The 27925-nt window shown below is 50.0% G+C and overlaps 1 protein-coding gene across 10 annotated transcripts in view; it reads right to left on the minus strand.

The window, feature by feature from the left end:
- Window positions 1–202: 202 nt before the first annotated feature.
- Window positions 203–27925, minus strand: part of UBE2O (ubiquitin conjugating enzyme E2 O) — a 129410-nt gene continuing 101687 nt past the window's right edge. For all 10 annotated transcript variants that reach the window (XM_025178156.3, XM_075903599.2, XM_075903604.2 and 7 more), the window contains 12 exons: window positions 27235–27344; window positions 26084–26234; window positions 24528–25033; window positions 17921–18075; window positions 15946–16058; window positions 13450–13578; window positions 11938–12027; window positions 8726–9386; window positions 7270–7406; window positions 6490–6693; window positions 5563–5620; window positions 203–3935 (listed from right to left, as the gene is read on the minus strand). In XM_025178156.3, coding sequence (XP_025033941.3) covers window positions 3160–3935; window positions 5563–5620; window positions 6490–6693; window positions 7270–7406; window positions 8726–9386; window positions 11938–12027; window positions 13450–13578; window positions 15946–16058; window positions 17921–18075; window positions 24528–25033; window positions 26084–26234; window positions 27235–27344 — 3090 coding nt within the window. In that variant the 3' untranslated portion in view covers window positions 203–3159. The remainder of the gene's footprint in view (window positions 3936–5562; window positions 5621–6489; window positions 6694–7269; window positions 7407–8725; window positions 9387–11937; window positions 12028–13449; window positions 13579–15945; window positions 16059–17920; window positions 18076–24527; window positions 25034–26083; window positions 26235–27234; window positions 27345–27925) is intronic.

The following is a 27925-nucleotide window of genomic DNA, read 5'->3' on the forward strand; positions in this document are numbered from 1 at the left end:
CACCCGCGTAGGCCAGGGAGCAAGCCAGCAGAAACCAGGACTCCCTAGTCCTAGGCTATGTGCCACAGCCCAGCAGCTGTGTCCATTTCAAGAGCAGAGTAAGAACTTGTCAGTCAGAATACAGGTGGCAGGCTCTGGTTCTCTTGCATGTGATACAAAGACACTCACCACACATGAAAAGGACCAAAAAAGCACAATCAGAGCTATTCACAGAGGCAAAATTTAATGGCAAATCACCTTTTCTCCTTTAATTACATCTTAATTAGCCAAACAAACAAAATTGCAGGTAAAAAAAAATTTAGTCACACAGCACTTTATACATATATGGGAAGCAACCCAGCATTCGCATCTGCACGTGAACAACACACCTCTAAGCATGGCCTCATGAATAGTCAGTTCCGTTGGTGTTAAATACTGTACAGAATCAAGGCTACAAATGGATTTTGTAATATTTCTTCCCCGCCCCTCCCCAGCACTTAAAACAGTTACAGGCTGCTCTTTTTGTACATCGCACAGCCAGGTAGCCACTTTTAAGGCTAACAATATGCATCATGCTTTGGCTTGTGTTTTTAAATCTTTTTTTTAAGGTTTTGCCTTTTAAAGTTTTGTTTTCAACCTTTAAATATTACATACGTACACCAAAAAAATTACATAGCTGCAGTGTACTGAACAGCAGTCTCATACCCGGAGCTTCACATGATCAAAAGCTTAGAAAACTTGTAAACCTCTGTGCGCGTTTCAGTTAGGGCCAGACAGCTATGAAGAGCTAAGAAAGCTCCAGCAATGCTATTAGGGGATAGGATGCTGCCCCTCCCCCCGAAGGCCAATCAGAGCTTTCCCAGCTGGGAGCTCCAGGAGCCTCTATGATTAGGATTAGATAAACAGACTTCTGGGAAGGGTGGGGGAAGGAGGAGGAATCATCTGGCAGAGTCAGGCTGGCTCCCAACAATGGTGCCTCACCTTCCTCCAAGCAGATCAGCTCCCACAGCTAGCTGCTGTGGCTACTCTAGTCCCCTTCATCCACCCAGGAGACGATCAGAGAAACAAGGAGTGAGCTGTGAGTGGGTGGGCAATGCCAGACAGCCCCATATACATGAGCAGATTCTCTTTTTCACTGGTGTCTTTCTACTGAGCAGCTGGTTAACTCCTCGTCCTGTCCCGGCCCAGGGAGCAGAGGCAGAGGCGGCTGAGTCTCAGGAGGAATGCAGTGACACACAAAGGGAAATGAGTCTGAGTCGCAGTCTGCCCTTTAGTACGGTGAGCAAAGCGTCTAGCAATGTGTGGAACCACCCCTGCGCTGGAGCCTTCACTCACCCCACGACAATGCCAATTAGCACCCAGCCCTGCATTTACATTCCAGGCTGTTTTCTTGCTCAGGAAATGCTGCCTCGCACCAAACCCACCCCCACAATACTGCTGTGCTCGCAGTGTACTGTGCAGCCTCCCTCCGCTCTCCTGAGTGATCGCGTGGGGCACTGTGCAGCACTGACGTGCAGACCAGAGCCAGTGTGGGGCAGACCCAGTCTCCGTAACATTCCTCCAGCGGGGGGGTCCTACCCCAGTCTGCATTTACTCAATGGGGCCAGGACATGGCCGTTGTGAAACCCAAGCAGACAGCATGCAGTAGAGGCATCAAACCAGGAGGGCTGCTGGGACAGGCTGCAACGCGGCGAGATTGCTGGCTCATGCTTCTGCACTCAGCTGTGACTTAGAACCTAGACAGTCCCTGGCAGGCGCAAGAGTGGGGGGAGGGATCTGATTGGGTTTCCTGCGAGGAATTAAGCCTCCTTTCTCGTCTTTACTGGCCTCGTTAGTCCTCCCGCTTGGAAGCCCAGCGTCGCCAGCCAGCTTCACATGCTGGGCAGGACCCAGCTGGCCGCCTCTGCAGCAGAAAACTGGCACGTCTCATCTATGGCAGATGGGAGCTGGTCGGCAGGCTTGACTGCTGCCAAATCCAGCAGGGCTGGGGCTGGAGGGGGCCCCCTGCAGCGCGCAGGAAGCAGACAGCAAGCTGAGGCCAGTCGCTGCTGTCGTCATACCCCTGTCCAAGTGCTCAGGGTAAAGCCCTCTCTGCTAACACGCGTGTGGCCCACCCGCCGTTTCCTAGAGCTACACGGCACCACCGTATGGGCGGAAGGAGGTACGTGCAGGGTCGCCAACGCTGCTGGCCAGGTCCGATCCAGGCCGTCGGAGGCCAGCCGGAGGGATTTGCACTTCCCACCTGTGCAGGGTGGCGATGAGCAGTGCTTCACAGTGTTTGGGAGAGGCTGTGTCTTGCTGCTGCCCATGCTGCCACAGCAGGAGTGAAACCCCCCTCATCCCGGCACAGAGCTAGCCTGAGGAACAGCTGCAGCGGTGGGGAAGCGTCAGCCGCACAAGGTTTAACATCCACACAGAAGCTGCCGGAGCGACATCATCTACCCTGGATCCACCTCTGCTGCTCATCAATTGGACTTGAGCTGAAGCAGTGCACACGGGGCTCCCTATCGAAGGGTCACAGCTGGGTGGGATGGTGCCAGCAGGGAGGGAGGGGGAGTAGAAAGGTGCGTACTATTTGGAGAACTCGCATCTAGAAGAGAGGCCAGAGGGTTAAGACCATGGGAAACCGCAGGGCATTGCTCAGGGCTGCACAGGAGCCAGTACAGCACTTCATCTGCGCAGGCGCGGGTGAGCTGAGAATCCATCCGTGACTAGCTCTAGGAAGGCGCCTCCGCCGGGAGCAGGAGACTTGGATGCAATCAGAGTCTCACATCAAGCAGACTTCAGGAAAGACACAGGATGTGGGAAGGGCACTGAAGGATGCAGCCATTCAGCACCAGGTATCGCAGTAGCCACCCCTTGAGGGCTGCATCCCAACAGAACGGTAGTGCCAGACATAGCACCCAGGGAGCGGAGCCGCTTTGCGGAGGGCCCCGCTGCACGACTGCTCTGCACTCGACTCCTTACACTTCAGGATCAACGCGCATGAGGAACGGAGGGAAAGGGCTGGGGAAATAAAGAGTAGGAATGAGCTGTCTGGGCGACTGCCCTCTTTCTAACACACCAAGCTGGGGAAGAGAGCCGGGAACGAGCAACACCAGTTTATTGGGAACAGCATGTGCTGATTTCCTCTCCACTTTCCCCTTCTCTTCTGCGTCTGTCTGCCCCTAACCCGCTGTTTCATTTGTCCTCTCGCCACTCAGGGATATTGGCCTCTACCAAGGCAGCCCGGTATTGCTGCAAGACACCACGGATGCTTTTAATGAACCCCTTGGACAGGGGGAAGAGGGGAAACCCGATGTCAGGGTAACCACTCTTCTCAGGAAGGAAACTTCGGTAGCTCTTTCTCCTTTTCTTTGGTTTCACACTAGGCTGCGAGGCAGAGTCCTGGGTGACTTTACACTCGTCTGTTAGGTCTCTCATGAGGGGGAGCCCCCTGGCCTGGACCGTACTCTCGGAGTCTGAATACTGATGGCTGTCGCTGGCAGCGAGTGTCGAGGCTCCACATCCAGAGTCTTCTAGCTCCTCCTTCCCCTCTAGTGCCAAGTCAGAAAATTCAGCCGCTGCTGCTGCCCCCAGCTCCTGCTCCAAGGGGCTGCTGTACTCGCCCTGCAATCCCATCGTGTCAACGGGGCTCTCAGCCAGGGTGCCACAAGCAGAAAGGAGAGAGGAGGAATCTGCCCCATTGGGGTGCTCGTGGCTCCTTTCCACCAGCTCGTTGGTCTCGAGCCAGGACTCTATGCGGGAGACGAGGCGCCAGCCATTGCAGCGGAAGTGCTCGTGGATCTCGTGCTCAAAGACCTCCACAGGCTTGCGCAGCATCTGCATCATCGACTGGACCACGCGGATCAAGGCCATCTCGTTGTAGCAGCGGCTGTTCTCATAGCCCTCCTGGAGGCCCCGGTCGCTGTCAAACCCTGCCTCGTTGTAGTAGGGCTCATTGACTAGGATCAGGCCTGCCAGGAGAGAGGGAGAGCGAAGAGTTAAACGAACCTCGCACTGACCTGTGACCGACAGACTCACCCGCGCGGCAGGGACCTATGCAGCGCAAAGGCAGCAAGCGGGAGAGCAGGCAGAGGGAGCTGCAGAGCAAGGTTTGACGTCAGCCATCTGCAGCCATGCTGGACTGCAACACGTGGAAACCCCAGCAGGCAGCACTTTGCCTGGTCGCCGACGCTGCCTGGGACACTTGTGAGAATAAGTCTGGTGGCCTCCAGGCCAGCGGCCATTTTCCAGACTCCAAGAGCACACAGAGTTAACAGCCAAGTGGCTAGCCAGAGGTACGCAGACTAGGCCAGCAGAGGGGAGGTGCCAGGAGCAGCCCTAGACTAGCTGCCAGCAACTGGCGGCCTAGGCAAACCATGCAATCGGCGCCCCCACCTCCAAACCCCTCAACGATATTGCGCCACCATTTGGCGCCCCATTTAACTTGGCGCCCTAGGCGACCGCCTAGTTTGCCTATTTGGACGGGCCGCCCCTGCCAGGCACTCTGGAGCAGGCCCAAGCAGACTGAGGTGGTGTGAAGGAGAAATACCTGCGTTTAGCTCTCGACTTTTCAGGGCCGAACACATGCAAACAACGTATCAGAACCCAACCTTCCTTGAGGCAGCGCCCAAAGCCGCTTTCAGCACTGCCCGCGCCACATTTCCTTTGGCATCAGCGTCGTTGGCACAGCCGTGCTAGCAGGACTGAGGAAGCCAGCAAGTCACCCACATCAAGCTCTCACCAGCTGACACTGGAGGCCTGGGGCTCTGCCTGGGGGTGGCCATGCCAATGATTGGGGGTGAGAGCATGACTTTCCTCTCCCGACCCAGCCACAGAAGGGAGAGGTACAAGGCTGAACCATCAGCAGTAGCAAGGCTCTCTGGTCACCCAGAGATGTTTGCAAGATGTTGGTATTTTCTCCTCTAACTGGGATTATCTGCTCTGTAGACAAGGAACAGCATTTCTGTTCTGGAAAGCAGCCCCCTGCATGGCGGAAAGAGCAAATACCGCAGACCGTACGCTCCCAAGTCAGGCCCTGGGCCGTCTGCACAGCAGTCAGCTTGCACGCTGCCAAGCAGGGTTTAGCATTGCCAGCCGTCTTGGTCAGGCCTGGAAGCTGTGGTGGGGCCAGAGGGCTCTGCCTGAAGTCAGTGCTGCAGGGCTCGGGCATACCTATGCTTCCTTTCAGAAGCCCAGTGTAAACACAACGGGCATATGCAAAAATAGACCAGAAGCTGGCGGGGCTGGTGACTCTCTGCCTATAATGAGCAAAAGGACCCAGGCTCAGCAGCAACCTCAGGACCTGCCTCTTCGGAGCTTTTTTAGGCATCAGCAGCTGGCTGGAGGCGGGCTGTGGTTCACTTTCCCAGGCCCAGGCCACCTGGGAAAGGCGAGCAAGGGCCGCTCTTGTGGAGAGGAAAGGAGTGAGGGAATGCTAAAGGCAGCCAAGAACCCAGAGATGGGTAAAAGCTTGCCCCTGCTGGTTTGAGATGGGAAACGTGCTCCTCCACACAGCCCTGTGGGGAAGGGAGGCTCGTAGGCTGGCCCTGCCTTGAGGTGTTTCCCCCGCCCCTCCCATGGCTCTGCAGCTGCGTTTACCTTGGATGGAGATGAGCACCTGGAGAAGGCTGGATTTGCTGGTCCACCTTTCTGTGCCCTGGAACACACACAGGAGTTACCATGGACGGCTTGTCACGAGTAAGCGCCCCCCTTGTCAGCATTCATACAGAAAACAAGGGAGGCCACAGCCTTCCGAGTGCAGCTAATAGTGAGCAAGGTGCAGGCCAACGTGCTGCCTGGGCCCGACCCCGCTGCCTGTGTGCACATCTGTTTGAAGGCCTGTGGCACAACTGAGGCTTGGGTACCACTATGGGCCAACTGCACAGTGCTGGGCAGGAACTCTGGAAGCTTCTCCTAGATAGCTGCTCATACACCTTAAGGCAGGGATGCAGCACCCACTCTACTGCTCCAGAACTGGGAGGGCCTGCACCAACCCCACTGTCAGTGGGGGGGTATAATGAGACCCTCCCACCCAAGAAAGCAGCTCAGCACTACCCACAACCTCCCTGTTCAGGAGCTAAGAGCGAGGGTTCTCTCAACACACTGTGCCCCTTGGGTCTTGGCTGCCCACCAGAGGGCAGAGAAGATGACCGTGGGGGGCCAAGCTCACAGGGCAGGAGCATGGCTCTGCACACATAGATCTCTTCTGTCAGCCCCAACCGGCCCACGGATGATACTAGCCAGGCCGCTGCACAATTTCCAGGTGCAAACGTAGCTCTTTCGAATCCTCTCTCAAACACTGCCCTTTGGCTCCCTCTGTTCCAGCCAGAGTTCAAATCCAGGCATCAGGCTTGGTTCAAGCCCAATGCATGACCAGCACAGCTTTAACCCCCCGTCTGCTCTCCAGACTGGACGTGGTCAGACCTCTAGGGCCAGCAGGAGGCAGCAAACACTACGGCCTTGCTGCGGAAGCCTGGCTCAGTGTAATATCCCCGCGTAGCGCACAAGGCTCGACGACAGCATTACCTTTCCTATCCAGGTCCCCAGGAGGCTGACGCAAACCTTGCCATTGTCGTACAGGTTGGGATTCAGTCTCCCACTGCACTGGGAGAGGTAGCGGAAGAGAGGGGGCACAGCTGGATAGATGTTGGGGAGCTGCATGTCGAACAGGAAAAGGCCGTCTTCATAAGGAGTGCGTGTGGGCCCTTTGATAAGTGCGGAGAAGAGATCCTGGGAAGAGATGTAAGCACAAGTGGGTTCTAGAGCGAGTGCCAGGACTGCCCAAGGAAAGGAGCCAAGCCCTGTGACCAAGGCAAAGCTGAATTTCGGGAAGGGGGGGGAGAGAAGAGGCTCTAATTAGTTCGACACTAACTGGGGCCTGGGCTCGGTGCTTGCCGCTTGCGTGCAGGTTTGGGCTGCGGACTCTCACCTGAGAATGGCTGAACTTTGTCCACCACACTTAATTCACCGGGGCCCTTGGGCTGGATCTGAAACCAGATTCCAAGGGGATTCAGCGCAACCACTGTCTTGTTGTTGCCACCTGCTCACGCTCCCTGCTCAGTCTAATTACGCAGCCCAGGTTTATTTGGGGAAGTAATTCTAGTAGCCCATCCCCACCCACTAGCTGTTTATTCCGACTCCTGGAAACGCAAAGTGGAGCCAATTTACTGTAATTATGAACCTCAGTGCTGCAGATGCCTTGACAGGTCACAGTGAGGGATTCAGGCTGGAATTTCCTCCCAGCCATAACTATCAGGTTACGCCCATCCACTGCACTAACAGACAGGCTGGAGCACATGCACTTGCCATTCTGTCTTCAAATGTCTTGACCATGATGCCATCGGGCAGAGAGGTCGCCAGCAGCGCCATCTCTTTCCTCACGGTGCTGAAGAACTTCTTGGCTTCAGGCGGCTGGAACTCCATTTTCTTAAAGGCGTGGGTATCTATGGAGCGAGGGGAGTTACAGCCTATCAGATTACAGAAAACCTGCCTCCCACATCTAACGCCTTCAGAGAAAGTGTTTTCCCTCCCAAGAATTAGGTCCAGTCTCAGGAAAGGAGAGTCAGTAAGGCTGGAAAACATTGCTATATCGTTTGAGATCTCCAGCCACGAGTTAGCAGCAAGATACAGTGACCTCCCCAGCAACCACGTCTGGGCAAGAATTTACCCCGCAGCTCAAGAGCCATGTTGATATCCTCTTGCTCTGCAGCTCCAGGCTCAAAGCAGAGGCTGGGTAAGTTTTCCCAGCTGGCCTGTCCAGAAAGATTTGTTTGCCAGATAACTTAAGCAGTGTTGTCACCCATGCCCCACAGAGCCAGGCAGCCTTCTTTATTTCTGGCCCGCCAATGTTGGTTGGAGCCTACAAGCACTACTGCACTCAGAGCGGGCACAACTGATACAACATCAGCTGTCTCCGTTCTACCTCTCGCCCTCTGGCGTCCCCCCAGCCAAGGGAAGCTAGTTCAAAATTTGGTTGCACCCAGGTTTTCACTCTGGCAGGGGGTTGATTGCAACAGCCCTTAACAAAGCTGGACTACCAATCACGGAGCAAGGGAGTCCTGCAATGCACACTAGGGATGTTAGCAAATGATGATTTTTTTTTTTTAAGCAGTTACACGTTTACATGCAGGGTCAGGCAGGAGCTGGTGGGGAGTGAGCTGCAGCTCTTGCGTGCCCCTCTCCGCCGCCTCTAACACAGAGGCAGCAACACAGGGGCAGAGGCGGCTCCCTGGGAACATGTACGCGCAGGCAGCCAGCTTGAAAGCTGGCTTCCGATATGTACCAGCTCTCATCTGCGCCCCCAACCCCCGCACTGATCTAGAGGCAGCAGTGCAGGGGTGTGTGTGTGTAACAGTTAGGGTTAACCGATGAGTTCAGATGTATGGGTGAATCATGTAGCCGGCTGCACGCTGACATCCCTAATGCACACTGCCACAGAGCAGCCTAGTCTGAACGGCTTCAAGGGGAAAAAGGGAACCTTGCCCCAACCACGTGGCGTGACAATGCTCTCAGCACATGCCAGCACCCGGGATCAGTTCCCAGACCAGACTGCTCTTGGACAGGCCGCCTCCAACTGCCCCTTCCCAAGTCACCTACGAATTCCAGGTGGGTGACTCCCCTAGACTTATCCTAGAAGCAGGGCATTTAAGAGGGGGAGAACGACCGCAGGGGACTCCTGCTGGGGACCTGGAAGCCTCACTGGGGAAGGCAGTGGAAGAACCAGTGGGGGAGAGAAAGTCTACCCCCAAGGTCACACACTAACCTGGGGCATACTCCAGCACAGAGAAGACCTCCCCCTTGGCACTTGTGAAGGTGACTCCAGGCTTGCCTCCACTCTGCTGGCAGAGCACGGGGGTCTCACTAGGCCACTCCGACCTCACCGGTGTCTGCACCTCAGCTTTTTCTTCTTTCTTCTCCGTCTCCACCATAGCTTCCATCTTCTCCTCCTCCACTATGGCCACATTATCCAGGGTCTTCTTCAGATTCTCCTGAAGCTTTTTGATGTCGTCCAAGAACTTCTTTTCCCGGGTGGGCTTTTCGGGCTCTACTGTTGGCGAGGTGGGAGAGCCAGTCAGGAGCTGCTCCACAGTCATATTTTTCAGGCTTTCTAAGATCTTGATGGCCTCCTTCAGCTCCCGGAAACTCTTGGGTGCTCCCTCTTTCCCAGCTTTCTCCATAGTTAGATCAGCAACTGCCATGGCCACTGCACCCTGCACTTGTTCTTCTACCTTTTTCACCTCTTCCGCGACAGGCTCCTCAGGCTCCGGCTCTTCTATTCTCGGATGGTCGTCGTCCATAAGGCCATTGTCCGTCTCCCAGCTATCGCTCTCGTCCTCCCATTCATCAGAGGATGCCCCACTAGTGCTGCCATCTACAGAGTCATAGTCAGATTCTTCGATCTCCGATTCTATATTGTACAAGTGCTTAAGGATTAAACAAAGTAGTGAGGTGGGATAAGGCCAAAATACACAGGTTTCATCTACTGTCATCTTGGATGGAGATAAATCAATCTCTATTGTTAAAAGGAAACCATCAGTTAGAAACAGTGATCCTAGCAGCACCAACATTTCCCCAAAAGGCAATTTTTCCTTTACCTCCATAAAGTGGATTCTATGAGGCTCCTGTGAGCTGGGTTCTGAATCAGCATTTTCTCCCCTGAAAACAGGGTGCTTGGAAAACCCCAGGCACTTTTAAAGAGACCATAGCTGTCCCATGAGCTGGGGCTTCCGTTGCACTACAGAGAGCGAGCTGCATGCCAGAATGGCAAGACTCAAGTCCCCGATTTCCGAACCCACAGAATTTTGCAGGTGTTAATGTGTCAAATTTATATTTCTGTTTTTGTTACCAAGCCAGCTGCTGCGTGAATACAACACCCCGAACGGGCTGTGTCTGCATTCCATGCATCTACAGAAACAATGCCAGAACTAGCTAGAATGTGCATGTTTCACTATCGGCCTACGTAGCACATTTTAACCGCTATTGGAGGTCTGCTATGAAGAGTCTCCAATCACTGTATTGCACTGACACTTTTTCAGGTTTAATTGGGATAAGAAAGCCTTACTAGAACTGCTGACCTGGCTCTTTTATAAATGTGCTTTTTAAGAGTCTAGCTTCCTCAAACTCCATCACTCATACCCTTCTGACAGCTCTAAGTTTCAGGGGACTTTTGTGTACATTGCATCTCTCAAAGACAGCCTGGCAAAGCAGGCATGAAAATGTACCCAACTCAGATACAAAATGTACTCATGCTATATCCCCTTCCTCCCCCCATTTGCCAGGATGGTTGATAATGGATGTGGGGAGGAACAAAGACCAATGGATAGCTCCAGGGTAAGAAATGCTTTGTAAGGTGTATCAAACAGGTTTGTATGATGGAAAGTTTTAATCTTGGATTTCTGAAAGTTTGAGACAATACATCAAACCTATACAGCTCCTAAAAAGACAGACACTGATCACAGTAGCTAAAGGCCAGGCATGCAGATGTGCTGTACAAGCTCTCTATACAGAGCTCTGCCAAGGAGCCTCAAAATCCACACCTGCACCCAGCACTATTATGCCAGTCACAGGCCACTCAAAACCTGATTAGATCCTGGAGGGCTAGACCAAGGCCACCAGACTTGCTGCCCTTATGGCCCACCCCATAACTGAGCTGAAAGGCTACTTTGTTAGCCAGTTATGCCATATTCAGGGTTATTTTTAGATTTGCTGAAAGTGTCCAACCAGCTAGTTCCTGGCACATGCACAGAAACTAAAATTACAGTTTTCATCAACAGAAAACTTAGGATCTCGACATTCACCAAAGTCCTGTAATTACACGTTCAGACAGAAGCCAAGGGAACGGAGTGACACAGATGCAGCGTGAGAGCAGCTCTTTGTGGTGCTTACACCAGACCTTTGATTGTGCCTGTGATCCGGTCACATGTGACAATAGGGGGAAGGGAGACAGCAGACTGCTTTGTAACATCCTATTCCATTTCCATAGTGCAGGCATTGACCATTCTGCTAGAATTAATGCAGAGCTGCTTGGTTTAAAAAAAAAAAAAGTCTTGATCATCAACTTTCTGCACATGAATGAGCTTCTGTAGGGACTGAAGTAATGTGTTCAACACTGCTTGACGGGGGTGGGGCCCTACAAAGGCAGGTATTCTATTTCTCTGGAATGTCTGTCTTCATTAAAAGGACAGGCGAGATAGGACTAAAAGGTAGGCAAAGAATCTAGAAACAACGATGTGGAAGATAAAGTAAAGTGGCTAATTAGACAATGGACTAATGTGTTGACTTTCTTGGCTTTTGCACTGTGCTCACTTCTCACTATTCATCTGGGGAGAGATTTGCATCAAGTCCCCTGTTAGGTCACCATTTAGTGGATCTACTTCCATGCAACTTTCCACACATCAAGTACTACCATCTAATGTAGTGCAATGGCTCAGGAATTGAACAGCAGGGGCTTCAGGTCAGACGGTGATGTATTAATAAAACAGACTGGTGACCCTAGGCTAGCATAGCACAGGAGGCTGAGAGTCAGGAATGAGTGTCACTAGCAGATCTCTGCATACAGAACTCTCTCAATCAGTAATTGCATGGCAGTCCCAGGACTAGATTACTCAAGTGCCGCAGGTCAGGTCAGGAAGGAGGGTCACTGGCAGAGCTGTGTGCATACAGGGGGGTGGGAATGTGTATAGTAACAATCTAGACAATGCCATCTTCTCAATACTCAGAAGCCGTGGAAAGATGTCAAATTCAAAGTTAGTTTTCAAACGAAGGGAGAGGCCAAACAAGACCAAGCTCTTGTATGTCTAGGGTTACAGGAGTGGGAAATCCCTCACCACACACTGGGGAAAGTACAAAAAGGAGGAGGAAACACAATGAGATGCATTTATACAGGTTCCAGCAGTATCCTTGCTCCAAGAACACTGCATGTCATTCAATGTTACAAGTACTGTGCTCCCCACTGACCAGATACGAGTGCCTTACCTGAGGCAGAATAATGGTCTTGGAGTTATCAGCCCAGACTACCTCCACTTTGCTGCTGACATCAACACGAGCCACCTGACCTACGGAGGGCTGTGGAAACAAGAGCAGCAAACAAAATACCACAATCTCATTCACGGATTGTGAGTACAGAGAATGAAGGCTTTGAGAAATGGCTTTTCTCCAGGTAAGGCACGTAAACATGGATCCAGTCCAAAGACAAGCTGTGGCATGGGAATGCAGTGACAGCAAGGCTGCACCAAGAGAAATCAGGCTACTGAAATTCTATTTAGTGGGAAAATGTTCCCATGGAAAACTACCTTGGCCATTAGACAGTCACCACCTAGGGGAACTGTGGTCCAATTATAGGATTATTTCTTACCAACGACATTATAAAGCTCCAACCCGTGAGTATTTTTGATTGCTTTGCCTATAAATGGGATCCCACACCATTTGACATAGGCTGCCATCTAGTGGCAGTTCTAGAATCTTTATTTTGAGCAGATTCAGTTGAAGGAACACAAGACTTTGCAGTTTGTTCCCAGAGCCCAGAACGCCTACGAGAGCTAGGGCATGGCTATGAAGGGAATATCTGCATAGCCTATGGCAGCCAGCCTTCCAGCCTATGTCGAAAGAATTGGGGAACTAGTGCTCTAAAAACAGCTGCATAGACCTTGCTTTGAAGTAGCAGCTTGGGCAGGCACTCAGACTCGGAGGCTGAAACTCCAAATGCTACATTCAGCTTTTTCCATCCAATGTTTAATGCATTGAGAATAAACAGCTTCTTAAGATGGAGCAAAGATGACCCAGGCCAGGTGAGCAGCTGTAGCTGTGTGCTTCACGCTGCTGGAGCTCAGACATGCTAACTTGGTGTAGCAGAGAGTTGAAAAGTCTTCCTAAACTTCTACCCTATAGCTCCCTTTTAGCTACTTCTAGAGTCTGAGAGAGGCCCACTACCAGTGAATAGCTCATGTTCTTTACAAAAGGAGGTCCCCATAGAGAATAGCTAACTCATTAATCCAATGTACATATGTAAATCCAATTAACAAACAGCCAACGCTGCCTCATTTCTTAAAGCAAAAACATCAATAGCAAACTGACCTTCCCCCTGTTTGGGGGTGCACTGGATTTTCCATCTTAGAAGTTGCACTGAAAACCTAATGTGAGACCCTTATGCAGATACTTGGTGGGTTTAAATTAAGATCAATTTTGTTTTCCCAAGGCTGGTTCCCATTGCTTTGCTATCAGGCCAGGTTCTAACCCAGGTTTCATTCTGGCAGAGAACTTCAGGTGGCTGCCTTCAAAATCTGAGATTGGGGGCCTAAGCAAGCACACATTTATATCTTCACCCCAGTGCCCTCTGCCTCTGCCCAAGGTGAACAATCATCTTGCATGCATGGGACCTTTCACGATTGTGGGTACTGGGTGCCTAAATGTGGCTTGGGGACTCTAACTCCCTTTGGTTCCTTTGGAAATCCTGGCTCGGATGACTGCAGACTGCCATCTGTGACTCACCTCATCTTCCTTGGCCACAGCTCCATCCTCAGCATTGCCAATGCGAATCACAATGTCGGTGGTGCGGAAGCGAAAGTCGGGATGATCGGCAATATCGTACACACTCACGTCTTCCTCCTCCCCGATCAGCTGGCATTGGGGAGAACACACACATTAGAACCAAACTGTTGTGTAGATTCTAGATTCTGATTTTGACCCATAAAATGCTTCTGCATCTGCAGTTTGGTTCCCAGCTCCTCTGGCCACTTGACATCTCTTGGACAAGTGCTGCTAACTCTTTCCTTCTTTTAATCTTCTGCTTCTACCGCTGGAGCTCACTGCAGTGCTCTGCTTTTGATATTGCTGGCCGCACCTCAGAAAAGGTAAATCCCTCTCCTCTCTTTTCAACCAGCTCATCTCACCTTTTATCTTAGGTTTATGCTACCCAGATAATGAGCTAAACAGGAACATTTTACACCCCCTGCGAGCATCCAGCCCTCCCGAAGAGAGCTGAAGATTGAGCTGAGCAGAGACAGAGAAGACAGAATTTATTCTGGATAGTGGTTCCTTGAAATCCAAACCATCACAGCTAGCAGGGAAACTGGATAAAATGCTCATTACTTAATAGGAAAGAGTACCCCTCTGCCAAGGCAGCTCACCTTGCTTCTACTCAGAGAAAAGCACTGCTATTTACTGGCACGAGGAATTGGTATTAGACACAGGAAGGTGCCTCTGGGACAGTCTGAGGTTATGTCTGTACTACCAATTATGTGAGTATAACTTATGCCAGTCAGGGGAGTGATTAAGCCACATAAGTTATACCCAAGCAACATGCGTTATGCCATCGTAAGTGCTGGCATGGACAGCATTCTGTCGGTGGGAGAAGCTCTCCCATGGAGGCAGGAGCTATTTAGTCAACTGGAGAATTCTTCTGTCAAAGCGCCTTCTCCAGTGTAAACATAGCCAAGATCATATTGTAGGTGAGAACTAGCTCTGGTCACTTATGCTGCAGCACTCTCCCTGCAGGAGGGGGAAAAGGGAGACTGAACCAGGTTTAGAGGGGCCATGGCAGTGCTCTTCCAACTTGCCCACAGCCTAACAGGAGTCTGCAAGATAAAATGCTCTGAGCCCCTGGACTTGGGTGGGGAGGAGGATGGTCTGTAAATGGGGGTGCAGGGCCAAGAGCTCTCTCGTGGGGTTTGGGACGACCACTGAGCTATGGGCTTCTCTGCTAACTAGTGGACGCAGAACAAGTCAGAGGCCCAGCGCCAAAACTGAGGAATCAACTGTCACTGCTTCAGCACAAGTCTCTCTCCCGGCCAAGGGCTTGTGATGACAAGTTGCACCAGAGGGACAGAAATTCAGGGATAACTGAAGGAATAAAAGACAGTTGCTGCAGAATGATGGGGAGCATAAATCTCTGAATACTTGTCTGCTTTGTGCCATGCCACCCCCTGCAAAACCACAGGCTGCATCTACACTATATGCTTCTTCTGGTGTGTGTACAATGTACGCTTGGTAGCCCCCCCCCCCAGCACAGCTTTATGTAGCAGCATAGAAGGTGAGGCACAGTTTAGAGGAGTGGAGCAGACACACCTGAAGGGCATGGCTATGTACCGAATACATATCCTACATGGCTCTACTCACCCAACCTGTACCCACAGCTCTCGACTCGCCTGCACTGCTAGAGGTTGGACCTCTGTAGTCCAGACCTTTGTCATCTGGCAACATCGTTGGGTGCTCCCAGACTGGAGTGCTCAGGGAGAAATGCCAGGAACTAGAGCTTCTCGACTGCTGCCAACAGTTTGCTGAGCTCACGCTCAGGGCAGGAGGGGGAGAATGCTCAGGGGAGAGGCCGGAGAGCTATGGAGCACAGCCCAGTGGCCATGGGGCTCAGAGCACTCCTGGCTGCGGGACTGTGCTCCTGGCCCCCGATACGGGGTTCCGCAGCCAACCTGCCTCTTCCTCAAGTGCTCCTCCCAGTCCCCGCTTGGTCAGTGCCAGTCCCTGTGCTGCTGCTGGAGTGGAGCCTTGCAACCACTGGCAGCAGAGGGGCCTGCACGGACTTTCCCTGCTCCGGCACATTCTGTGGTTTGGGACCAGTCAGATCCCAGAGTGCAGGACGAGGGAGGTGCAGTCTGCATTTCTAGTCTTGTAGAGACCCACTGTCGGAGCCTTCTCCTGCTGCAGGCCAGGGCTCTGCCATCTCCCTGCTGGGGGAGCCACTGAAGCCCTTTCCCACTGCCTCCCATGAGGACCTTGCACTGACAGTGCAGCGTGGCCATGGCCTGCTTTTCACTGCTGTGTGTAGCTCTAGGTACATGGTGAGCTGCCACAAGGGGTGCAGAGTGTAGATTTAGCCCCAGAGAAAACCGTCCTCTCAGTCTATTGACCCCAGCGCATCATCATGCCTCACTCCCCAGTCCCAAAGGTGACTTGTTTCAGGCAGAAGCATCCAAAGTAACTGCTGCCGCGCATGACAGTCCCCTGCCACAGGGAGCGGGCTGCTTCACCTACCTCAACGTCATCTCCAGTGGTCTTCAGCTTGAACCACTTTACCACACACGTGCGGCCGATGTGGTCGCCTGACTGCACCACTCCGTACACTGCAGGGTCCTGCGAGGTCTGAGCTTTGGGTCAGGGAGGGAGGAAAATAGCCAAGTGAAAAGCTGGACCAATGACAGCTGTCATTCCCATCTCTTCAGTCTGGTCAATAAGATTTTTATCTGTCTTGCAGCAGCACCCGAGGTAGTTAACTCCGGTGTCACTGTCTCCCCCAAGAGACACTGCAGCCCAGCAATTCTGCTCGTGACAGGGAAATCCGGAGGCTGGATCTAGTTACACTACAGCTAACATAACCAACTCTCAAATACAGCACCCATCCTTCCCCTGTGTGCCATGCCAGCAGGAGTGGCCTGAGGCTGGCTGCGGTAGCTGGTGCCCCAGGTGGAAGGTGTAATCGGCGCCCCCGCCTGCACAGCTGTCAATGGCCGTGACGTAATCACGGGGTGCCCGGGCTGGCGGTGCCCTAGGCAACTGCCTAGTTTGCCTAGGCTCACAGGCCGCTCATGAAAGCAACACCCGAAGTGGGGTGTTTTGAACAAGTCAAGTGTCAACTTTGAAGGCCCATTTAGCCAGAGGATAGGTAGAGTCTTTGGGGACTCTCAGTGCTTGATCCATGGAGACTGCTACGACCACTTCATCTTGTGCTCTGCACTATTGAGGGAAGGGCTAGAATCCAATTCAAGTGATAGGCGAAGAGGGCTGTCTGGGGTGGGTCATAGCCACAAGGCGCCTCTTCCTCCATGGTCTCCAAACAACGGCTATGCTCCACTGCAAAAGATGGTCTCATGGCAAAAGCACAGGTTGGAGAGTCTGGAGATTTGGGTTCCAGTTAGGGATGTAAGGGTATGTCGAGACTACATGGCTTTGTCGACAGAGCCATGTAGATGAGTTTACTAGACATAGGAAAATGAAGAGGCAATTTAAATCGCTGCTTCATTTACATCAAAATGGCCACCGCACTGTGCGGCAGCACAGCAGGGCAGTCTGGATGCACCACGGTCGACAAGGGAAGCCTTTGTCACCTGCTCCAGTTAACCTTATTTCGCGAGGCATACCAGAGTGGTCGACAAAAGCTTCCCTTGTTGACTGTGGTACATCCAGACTGTCCCGCTGTGCCGCCAAACAGCTGATCGGCACAGCGCCGTGGCCATTTTGATGTAAATGAAGCAGCGATTATTTAAATCGCCGCTTCATTTTCCTACATCTAGTAAACTCACCTACATACTTCAGTAGTCAACTACCTGATGAACCAAGTCACTACTTGACTACTCGCTTCGCCCCTCCCCTTGTTGCCCCTGTATCAGAGGCAGCGGGGGGGGGGGGGGGAGCAGGAGCTGGTAACTGGGGGGTGGGAGCCAGCTTAAAAGCTGGTTCTCCGAAGCACCATCTTCATGGTGTATGGGGGTGCAGGGGAGGCAGAGCCGTAGTGGTTCCAGAGCCAGCTCATGTCCAGGACTACTCAGGCCCAGCTCATGCCAACTCCAGGAGCTACCCCCGCTGCGGCTCTGCAGAGTGCCTCCCCTTATAGACTAATTGTGCCATCGATACAAATTGTATCAACTACACGATTAGCCAAACAGCCGCTCCTTAATATCCTTAGTTCTGGTTCCACCTCTACGACTGACTCTGTCTGTGCCTTTGGGCAAGGTCACTTAAGCTCAGGGCCATCTGCAGAACATGGACGCTACTTTGCCTGCCTCCCAAAGGGGATGTGAGGCAACACTCATTAGTATCTGGAAAGCACTTTGGGAACAGACTGAAATCCTTGGTTTTCTTGGGCGTTACTGATTTTAACTGCTGAGGCACCTCCAACTCCATTGCACATTTTAAAAGTCCAAATAAAATGGACAATTGCAAAGCATTCGTATTGCATGCAATTAAAAGGATGATCTGCACTCCCTCCCAGAGCATATTTTTCACCCAGTACCTCTTTTGTCCACCACAAAGTCCCCAGGGCAAAACTCATTGTTATCCAGATGGTGGACTGGAAACAACTCATTGGAACGAATGTTGGTCTCCACCGTGCCATCCTGCCACATCACATCTGCCGACGTCATTGTGGTGACCACTTCTACTGCAACTCTGAACATAAAAGACAGTGCTCAGTGAGGCTGCTGCCCGGGGAGAGCAGAAAAGAATAAAGTAGTCCCTTTTACCAACTTACGTCACCCATTTTGGGGACTTTCCCCAATAACAGGAGCCAAAGCTAAATGCACAGACCAAAATTAGAAAAATTGAGCTGCCAAACACTCAAGTTCTAATGGACACCCATGTTTCACATCTGGCACCCGGTAAATTGATTGGGTTGTAAAGGTCAAAAACTAGTACCCAGGTCAGATGTCTGTAGGCCCATCAAGGGACAGACTTTCAGTCACCACAAGTCTCAAGTGACAACTTATTTTCCTTTGTAAGTCGCATTTCAGGAAGGCAATGCCATATTCATTTCACTCTTGCAGGAGCAAACTTAGGGGGATACTAGAACACATGAAGCTGCACTTGACTGACAGAGGGGTGAGATGGGGGAATTTAGTAGGGAAAAAAAATCTTAGGTTTCAAAGGCTTGAAGTGCCTTCTATCCGGCGCCCTGCTGAAAGTTCTGAGAAATCTTTGAAGTTGGGACCATGGAGATGAAAAGGACGAATAAAACCCCACATTATATCGCTGCCCTTTAAGAGAGGTTTGACACTGCCCCTTCCTTTGAAAGTCAGAAGGCTGTTCAGCTTAATGACAACAAAACCTTTACTTCTTGTCCCTTTTCACATACAAATCACCTCTACTGAACAAATACAAACCCAGGTTCAGAATAATTCTGCTTTTGACATGTGGGTCTCAATCTTCCTGCTCCCTCATTTTTAAACCCCCTAATCACGCAACCTTCCCACTGCCAATGAAGAAGTATTTGCTACAGTGCAATTTTCATACATTCGTATATAGCCATAGATGCACATACAAAGAATCACACTGAACAAACCAGAGGCATTCCTGATTTGGGTCAAGTTAGTAGAATCTATATACCAATGGTGCCAAGGTACTTCTGCTATGGACTATATAAAAACATTAATCTGGGTCCAAGCCACTGGATATTTATGTTTAATACTCCCTAACCAAATCCTTTGTTGAAAAATTAAGAACAAAAGCAAGTTTTAATAGGATCAATCAACATACCCAGAAGTTCCACTTCCTAAGAATTCTATAGGTTAATCTTCCCCCAGCAAACATTAGTGAGCCCCTGAAAGTGAACAATTAAGGGATCCAGCCAAATCCCCATTGCCCTAGAGAATCACTAAATCATCCCATCAGAGTGACCATCCAACTGTAACTCTACCCCCATTTTGCTCTGTATCAGTAGTATCCTTTTGGACACATTGTTGAGATTAGTTTATTCATATTTAACTTACAAAATCTCTTGCAAGGAATACAGAAAGATGGGCAGTTTCCCAGTTCCTCTTTGCTGCTGGATTCCTCTTCTTCCCCCCCTCCCCCTCCCCAGGAGAAGTGGTACGGCATCTTTTTATAGCACCATTTCAACCAACCCATAATTAATTCTATCTATGCCTCCATACCGCAGGCTACACCCAATCACATGCTATTTTTCTGACAAATGTGTATGGCTAATACAAGTGTGGAGATTGTAGGCCAAGCCATTTTGAAGCAAAAATAATAAATAAATAAAATAAAATAAAAATTTCCTTTTTTTAAAGAACATCAACAGGAGAACTCAGAAAAATTCTAACATGAGGAGAAGATGTGGCATGTAATATATCGGGGGACTTGTTTCTTTATGGGGAAGTTGGAAGGTCAGTGTTAAAAGGGAGGTTTATCATTAGGGCCCTACCAAATTTAAGGCCATGAAAAACACATCAGACCATGAAATCTGGTCTTATGTTTTTTATGCTATACAGATTTCATGAGGCAGACCAGTGTTTCTCAAACTGGGGGTCCTGACCCAAAAGGAAGTTGTGGGAGTGTCAAGATTATTTTAGGAGGGGTTACGATATTGCCACCCTTACTACTGTGCTACTGCCTTCAGAGCTGAATGGACGTAGAGCAGCAGCTGTTGGCTAGGCACCCAGCTCGGAAGCAGCAGTGCAGAAGTAAAGGTGGCAATACCATACCATAACATCCCTACTTCTGTGCTGTTGCTGACTGAGGCTTAGCCCATCTTGGAACATGACCACCTTGCAAAGGAGGGGATACTTCCTTTGTGGGAGGTATCACAAGGGGTACTTCTCAAAAGTGCTGCAGGGGCTGATGGATCACAAAGGCCATTTCACCAATATCAACGTGGGATGGTCTGGAAAGGTGCATGACTTGCACATCTTTAGGAACTTCTGACTCTTCAGCAAGCTGCTACTCTTTTCCAAGAACAGAAAATTGCCATTTGAGGTGATGAAATGCCAATAGCAATCCTTGGCGACCCGGCCTACCCCTTTGCTCTCATGACTCATGAAGCCATACACAGGCAGCCTGGACCGCTGTAAGCAGCAGTTCAACTACAGGCTGAGCAAGTGCAGAATGGTGGTAGAATGTGCTTTTGGGTATTTAAATAGAAGGTTCTACAGTCTAATAACTAGGTTAGACCTTGGTGAATGCAACATTCCATTGTGGCAGCAGCCTGCTGTGTGCTCCATAATACTTGTGAGTAAGGGGAAAAGGTCTCTGGCAGGGTGAGGGGACAAGGTAGATGGCCTAGCCAGGGATTTTGAGCAGCCAGAAACCAAGGCAATAAGGAGAGCATGGTGAAGGAGCAGTGCAAATCAGAGAGGCTTTGAAAGAGTTTTATGAGTGGCCAGTTTTGAGAGTCATGCATGTTGCTCCTGCATTCAGCGTGCTTGCCTGTAACCATCCACCCCATCGACAAAAGCAACAAAGAAATCATGCTGTTCAGAAATCATGCATTTTTATTAAGGGAACATAGAAGGGACAGAAAAGGAGTCCAGGGTGGAAGCTTCAGGGCACATGTGCGATCACAACTGACTTTTGCTTTGTGACACACCACTGGAGTTGAGTGTGAAGCTGTCTTTTACTCCCCACCATCCCGTCTTGGGATGTGTTCTAGGGCCCCTGGACTATGGAAGTTGGTAAGGAGGTAACGCTGATCCACACGGAATGGAGGAGGTGCCTGTTCATCCTGGTGTCCTGGAAAGCACATGCCATCCTTCACATGGCCTTGGACAAGACTCTCCTGGTGCTTCACTTCCAGTTCCCTGCACGCTTCTCCTTTCCGCACGCTCTGCTCGCGTCTCCTCCAGCAGTGTATCCCTCCACTCACTCATGCACTTCCTCTCCAAGCTGTCAGATTGCATTTGCCCCTTGAACACCTTTTCCCTAGTCCATTTTTGCCTGTGGATTTGTGCCAGGTGGACAGTTGGTGGGGCCAGGGGAGCACACAGCAGGCTTGCTGCTGTTCTTGCTGTAACCTAAAGTGAAGGGCAGACTTTACAGGAGATGCACTGTAGAGCACAAAACCTAATCTGTTAGAATAAAATGAAGGTCTATCTAAAGACAAGAGGGACATGTTACAGACAAGGCCAGAGTTATGCTTTTAAGCAGCCACTATGCAGCTGAGCTGAACATCGCAGAGTTCTTAAGAGAGCAGCTGGACTGTTTGATGGAAGGCATGGTAAGAGACAGGCCTGAGGCTATCAGTGGGAGGGGGTCCGGGCATGACGGCAGAGCAGGGCAGCAGCTTACGCAGTGACCATCTGTTCGGCACCCCGTTTGCTGGGAGAGTGCAACTTTCCCTTCCCTCAGGAGTGGGTAGGCAGGAGGGGTTCCTGGCATGGCGGCAGGGTAGGGGCCCAAGCCATGCTTCTTTGGGGATGAGCAAACAGAGGTTTACTGTGGAGGCATCAGCTAATAGCTTCCCTTGCTTCATCCAGGTTGTCAGGAGAGATATCAGTCTTCTCTGAATCACACAGTGATGGAGCAGATGTTGAGTGAATGTGGACAGAAATCTGAACTTTATGCTGCACTGCTTTGTGCTGCAATGACGCCAGACCACTTACTGCTGGCTTGGCGTGGGAAGGTGTCCTACCATGGAGGATAGAATAAGGCAGGTCTCCCCAGGAACCTTGTGAGAAGGATGAAAGAGTTCCTAACTCAGAGCTTTATGGAAATGTGCTGGGAGGATTCCTGCTCCATCTCCAGGCACATTAAACAAGCTTTTCCACCCGCCCCCTCCAACTGTGTAGGCACAGTGGCCACCACAAATCATACCCAATTACTTTAACCCACTTTAAGATAGATTAAAAAAATGTCAGCTCACCAGAAGTGCCCTCCCTGGGATCAGTGCCTGATTGTGAGATGTCCTGGGAGGAGGAGATAGTCTCCAAGGTTATAAAAAGTTCTTGACTCTTGGTGACCTCCGCTGCCCCACTGGCCTGTGACCATTCTCCTCCATCACCATGCCGTCCTCCATGCTGCTGCCTGAGTGGTTTTGGGAGGAATCCACAGACTGGCTAAGGAAGCTGTTCGGGTCCCCCCTCCAGACTGCATGCAGCTGCTCATAGAAGTGAATGTTCACGGCGATACACCAGATTATCCATTTGCCTCCTTTTTGTTTTGGTACAACTGCCTCAGCTCCCTTATTTTCACTCAGCACTGCTGGGCATCCCTGGCATATCCTCTCTCCTTCATTCCCTTTGCAATCTTGGCATAGATATTTGTGTTTCTTTTGTTGGTTCATAGTTCTGAGAGAAAAGCTTCCTCTCCCCACACAGCAATGAGGACCAGGATCTCCTGCATGCTCTATGCTGATGCTTGTCTGTGAACCTGGGAACTCAGTCACATGTGCTGCCTGCTCTGAGGTCTGCTTGCCACACTGGCCACGCAGGAAATGAAATTCAGATTTTGCTGGGGCTTTTCCTGGTCACTTGGACAGCAGAAGAGTTGAAAGTCGTGGCCTGAATGGTCATTGTGGGGCATCTCCCAGAGGCCAAGAATGTCGACTTTCAAAGCACTGCATCTGCATTAAAGTTGACCATGCAAGATCGAATTTAGTGGTTACTCCTCATGAAAGCACGAATACAGAAACTGACTTTAATGGTCCTTGAAGTTGATGGAATGGGCTTGATGTTATGGACTCGTTTAGAAAAATTGACCTAATAGGGATAAGTTTGACCTAAACCCCTAGTATAGACCAGGCCTAAGCTAAAGCAACATGATGTGCTGCTTTCATGTAGTTCGGAGGCGCCCATGTGGCTGATCTCAAATCTGATACTTTCAGCTGCATCAAGCCAATTCAACATGTACGGTCCATTCACTTCACTCTTTCCAACAGCATTTCAGCTGCTGTGCCTACAAAGTCTCATCAGGTTTCTGTCTGGTTATTCAAGCAATAAGAAGACACTCAGGGCATTTCATGGTGGTTAATGACCAGCTGCCATATAACCCCTTTAAGTGCCATCTGGGGTTTTATGTTCTTTAAAAAAAAGTAACATTTTACACTCTCCTTGTATCAATGTCATGTCTTTAAAGAGCCCCAAGGACTACATTTTATCTGTTTTCCATCCAACAGAGCCATCTCTCCACAGCTTAGGTAAAAACAGGTTCCTATCCACTGATTTCTTCGTGTTGGCTATCAATGCAGCCCATCTGGGACTCCCTTCAGCTACACTAGAAAGACAGAAGTTGGGTGTGCGAGGGACGTAGAGGCTACACTTATGGATGCTGTTTCCAAAACACCCTACTTTTTCTGGTGTATCCCTTTCACCTTTCCTACTTTAACATCGCTCCCCTGAGCACTAATGCTTTTGAATGCTTCTCCCAGGCTTTGGGAAAGGATTCCAAGCTTCACTTATACTGAAGCAAATGGAGATAATCAAATGAGCAGTGACTGAAGTACACAATATTGCCCTCATTCTCACAGTTCATTTACTCCCCTCTGAGAAGAGTCTCATCTAATTATCTACATTGACTGCCAAAAATGGGCATTTGAAGCATGGGCTATGCTAACTCCCTGGATGCCAACAGACTTATTTCCCCACTCAAGCTGAATTAAAATTTGTATATGAATTTGGTACTGGTGAAAGATGCTAATTCAACAGTCCTGAGATGGCGGGACAAGTACACGACGGGCCAAGACATTGCAGACTCCTCCACAGCCCCCCAACAATGTCCTTCTGGAGGGACCACTGAAGAATCAATGGCCTCTTAGCTGAAGTGCCAATGAGGGCATAAATTAATGTATTTAGATGAAGTTCTTTGGAGCAGTATCATCTCTTCCTCTCTGTATGCACTGAACCAGGTACCACGGGCACCTGAGTTAGTTAGGGCCTCTAGACACTACTGCATTGGGTTAAGGTGATGAGGCCGCATTTCCATCGGGAGATGGACTGAGGCCAAACATTTCACAAAGGCATTGGACACTACCAGAACTAACAAGGTTTAGTTATGGAGTGGTGCTTTCCTGCAACATGCAAAAGGCAGCTCAGCCAGAGCTCCATGCTTACCCGAACTTGGGTTTGCATTTGAGAATTCAGGCAGGGAAGCTTTAGCAAGGTGATTAGCCAGGAACAGAAATCTGAACCTACCTGTCTCCTGGCTTAAACTCCCTGGAAATCTTTGTTTTCTTCTTCTTGTGCTTCCGCTTCAAGTTTTTGATGGAGAGGGGAATACTCTTCTTGCGCCCAATGCCGCTGCCACTCTGGGAAGAGGCAGTGGAACTAGCTGAAGAAGTCACAGAACTGGTGTCATCTGTGTCATCAGCTGCCTCGTCATCAGCATCCTGTTCCATTGACTGGAGCCTGTAGTCAGACGACCCATCATCTTTCAGTAGAAAGGGGGGTTGCTGTCGTCGCTCAGCTGCTTCGCAGGAAGTCTCTTTTCTCATTTCTTCAGGCTGCTCCTCTTTTGTCTCCCCCAGGCTTAGCGTGCCATTGGCAGAGTCCTCTAGTTCACATCTGGCTCTGGTTTTAAGCTCTTCCAATTTTTGGTCAGCAGCTGTAGCGGACTCTCCATCGGGCAGTTCACTGGTACCCTGAGAGTCTGGTGTGCATGACATGATCTTCACAATCTGCTTTTTTAGCAATCTCCTCACCTAGGGAAAGCAATGCTGGTCAGTAAATAAACAGGAGTTTGGGTGCCTGTGCACAAAGCAAACACACCAAGTAGTCAATGGGGGGATATGTACAGAATAGACTGTGTGCCTCTTTGGCCCTTTCCACACTCCACCACTCTGAGCATTTCACAAAACAATGAGATCTTGCTAATGGACTTACTGTGCTAGCAAAGGCAGCAGCCAGTGGCACGTGCAGCCACGAGCAGCCATGAAGACTATAAATTGTTTTACAAAGAGGAGGGGATGTTGGCTAGGCCACTGGGTAATTAACTTTTGGCAAGACTATGCAAAGGTCCAGGTGGAAATCCCAGTCCAATGACTAACAAAACTATATTCAATTTATACAGTGCCTTTTATTATGATAGATCCCAAGACACTTTACAAAATTAACTAAATGGAATGTACAAAGCTATACAGACGCTTCACCTCCTTGCCACTGAAATGCAGCTACCCTGGGGTGGTTCGTGGCACTTAGTTGTTTGACAACAAATAAGGCCCAGCACAGCAAATGAATGCTTTTCCCAATCTGTTACTGTAGCGGAGATATAAGTGAACAAAGGAAGATTCTGCTAGGAAAACAAGTTTAACATCCCTACAGTTATGCAAAATATGGGTTCTTTAATAGTGAATGATGGCACCTCTAACACCACAGTGGCCCGCTGGCACCTCGCTACGGCATTGGCTCTGCAATGATGCAAAGAAAAGAATGCCACCAACTGTATGGCTAACCCTGCTTCCTGCAGCAAGTCTCATCTAAATACTGATCCAGCCCAAATCTGCTTAGCTCTAGATGACAAGTTCATTGCACAAAGTGACATGACTGCAAGCACTGATGAGCCATTATACTGTGCTGGGTCACATTTCATACCATATAGCTTTTACTAGAAGATTTAAGATGTAAAAGGAGCATTTAAAATCCAGGCTCCATTAATCCCAACCACTCAAGTAGATGTGTTTGAAACTCAAGACATCCGACCACCCACCTCTCAGTCCCAGCTAAGCTAGCCCCTCACTTTCTTGGGAACACACCTTCTTGGCGACTGATCCTTCCCCCAGAACACAGTTTCTCTCTGGGCATTCACAAGTGATTTTTGCAGGTTCCACTTTGGCAGGAAATACGTAGAGGCATCTTTCCCCAAGCTGCCTCTGTGCATGGTCGAAGCACCCAAGACGTTTTACTCTGTTAAGAGTGAGAAGATGAAAACAGTCATCTCCCCAATGGTGGCTGACATAAGCCTCTGAGCAAGAGACAACAAACATCCCAGTGATGATTACTACTTCTCCATGGTACATGTGCTGCTGTACAACAGTCCTGTACACACGTGGACGTATGCAAGGTCAATGTGGGTGGCACCGATTAAAATGAGACCAATTTTGCCTTACAACTTATGTTTTCCAGGAGACTAGAGTTCCTTCGGTCAGTCGGTCGGTCAGACAGACGCACGCACGCACACACACACGGGAAGAGCTAGAGTATTTCCTAGCCACCTGGGAACTGGGAGGTCACTACCACCTCCTCTACATACAAGGACTAGTTACTCTTGTCAACCTCCCACAGAGAATTAAAAATAGCCTCAAATAAACAAAACATTATTTGTGTTTTCAATAGTCTGAGAACTCCTGCTTCTGAAACTCCTTTATAGCTTCAGATGGGATGGCACTGCTCTGTCCTGAGTTTCAAAACTCACCTACCTTCTCTCCTCACTTCAACCTAATTATTTTGTGGCTAACACACATATCCCTTGCGGCCTGCAGGGGGCATCAGATGCTCTTCAACACTAGCCCAGTCCCTTGAAGCAATGTTAGTTGCCGTCCCCTCCCACTGCTGAAACAGTGCTCACATTTGCAGGTTTCAAAGGTACAATTCACTGTAACTGAATGAGGGAGGTTAAGAGAAAGCTGGCTGTCTTAACTCGCAGCTTACTCCCAGCTCTTCAGCTGGGGAGCACTTCTAGCAGAGGAGAGCTTGTGATGTTAGCTCTTCTAACGTTAAACGAAAAACCTACACTAGACAGTTAGTTGATGCCCCCCCATGTGCTTTCACTAGCCATTCTCTTTCCTGAGGGTGCTGATACCAAAGTTGGATTTATGTCCATCTGCTGGGAGAAGGGCATATTACCCTTTGGCTGTCCTGACACCTTAGTGGGGTAGGATACATGGGTACTTTAAGCAGATCTCACCTGGATAAGTTCTCCTGCGTGATTACTGAAGGTGGGGGACTTACACTGTCAGTACCTCCAGGACAGAAACTTTTAGTGATCCAAGTAACCTTTAGTTCCACCACTTGTACCTTAAAAATGAAGCAGAAAGGAAGAGTAAGAAAAACATCACACACTGAAATTTTATTGAATCAGACTCTGAAGACTGTGGATTTTCCACATGGAAATACATAATGAAATGGCTTTTGCTCCTAGAAGGCTGAGCCTAGCCCCTGGATTTTTCAGAGAACAGCCATGGGCAGCTTCCAATTGTGTTTCCACCTTGGGTAAGTGTTAATTGCATTCATTATGGCCCTGGAGTGCTGAAAAGACAGCTAATGTTCCAGTTCCTCCAGGAAGACTATTCCTGTTCTAGGAAGGAAACTACAGTTATCCAGTGTGGGAAGAGTCCATGCTTTGTCATTTGATTAGCGCACACCGACAAAGCATGGCGTAAGTCAGCAACCCTTTTCCCTTTTGGGAAAGTGTGCACAGCTAAGTTTTAATTGCAAAGATGTTTTGGGTCATCTCTCTGAGATTAGCAGCAATAAAAATGAGCCAGTCACATGATCACTATGAGAATCCCATCTATTGCCACAGACTCCAAACTGTATCTGGCTTCCACATGTATTTCATCCCCTTACTCTCACAGAAGCAGGCCAGGCCAGAAGAA

This window comes from Pelodiscus sinensis, chromosome 20 (genome assembly GCF_052426305.1).
Source record: "Pelodiscus sinensis isolate ZL-2025 chromosome 20, ASM5242630v1, whole genome shotgun sequence".
In the NCBI taxonomy this organism is placed as follows: domain Eukaryota; kingdom Metazoa; phylum Chordata; order Testudines; family Trionychidae; genus Pelodiscus; species Pelodiscus sinensis.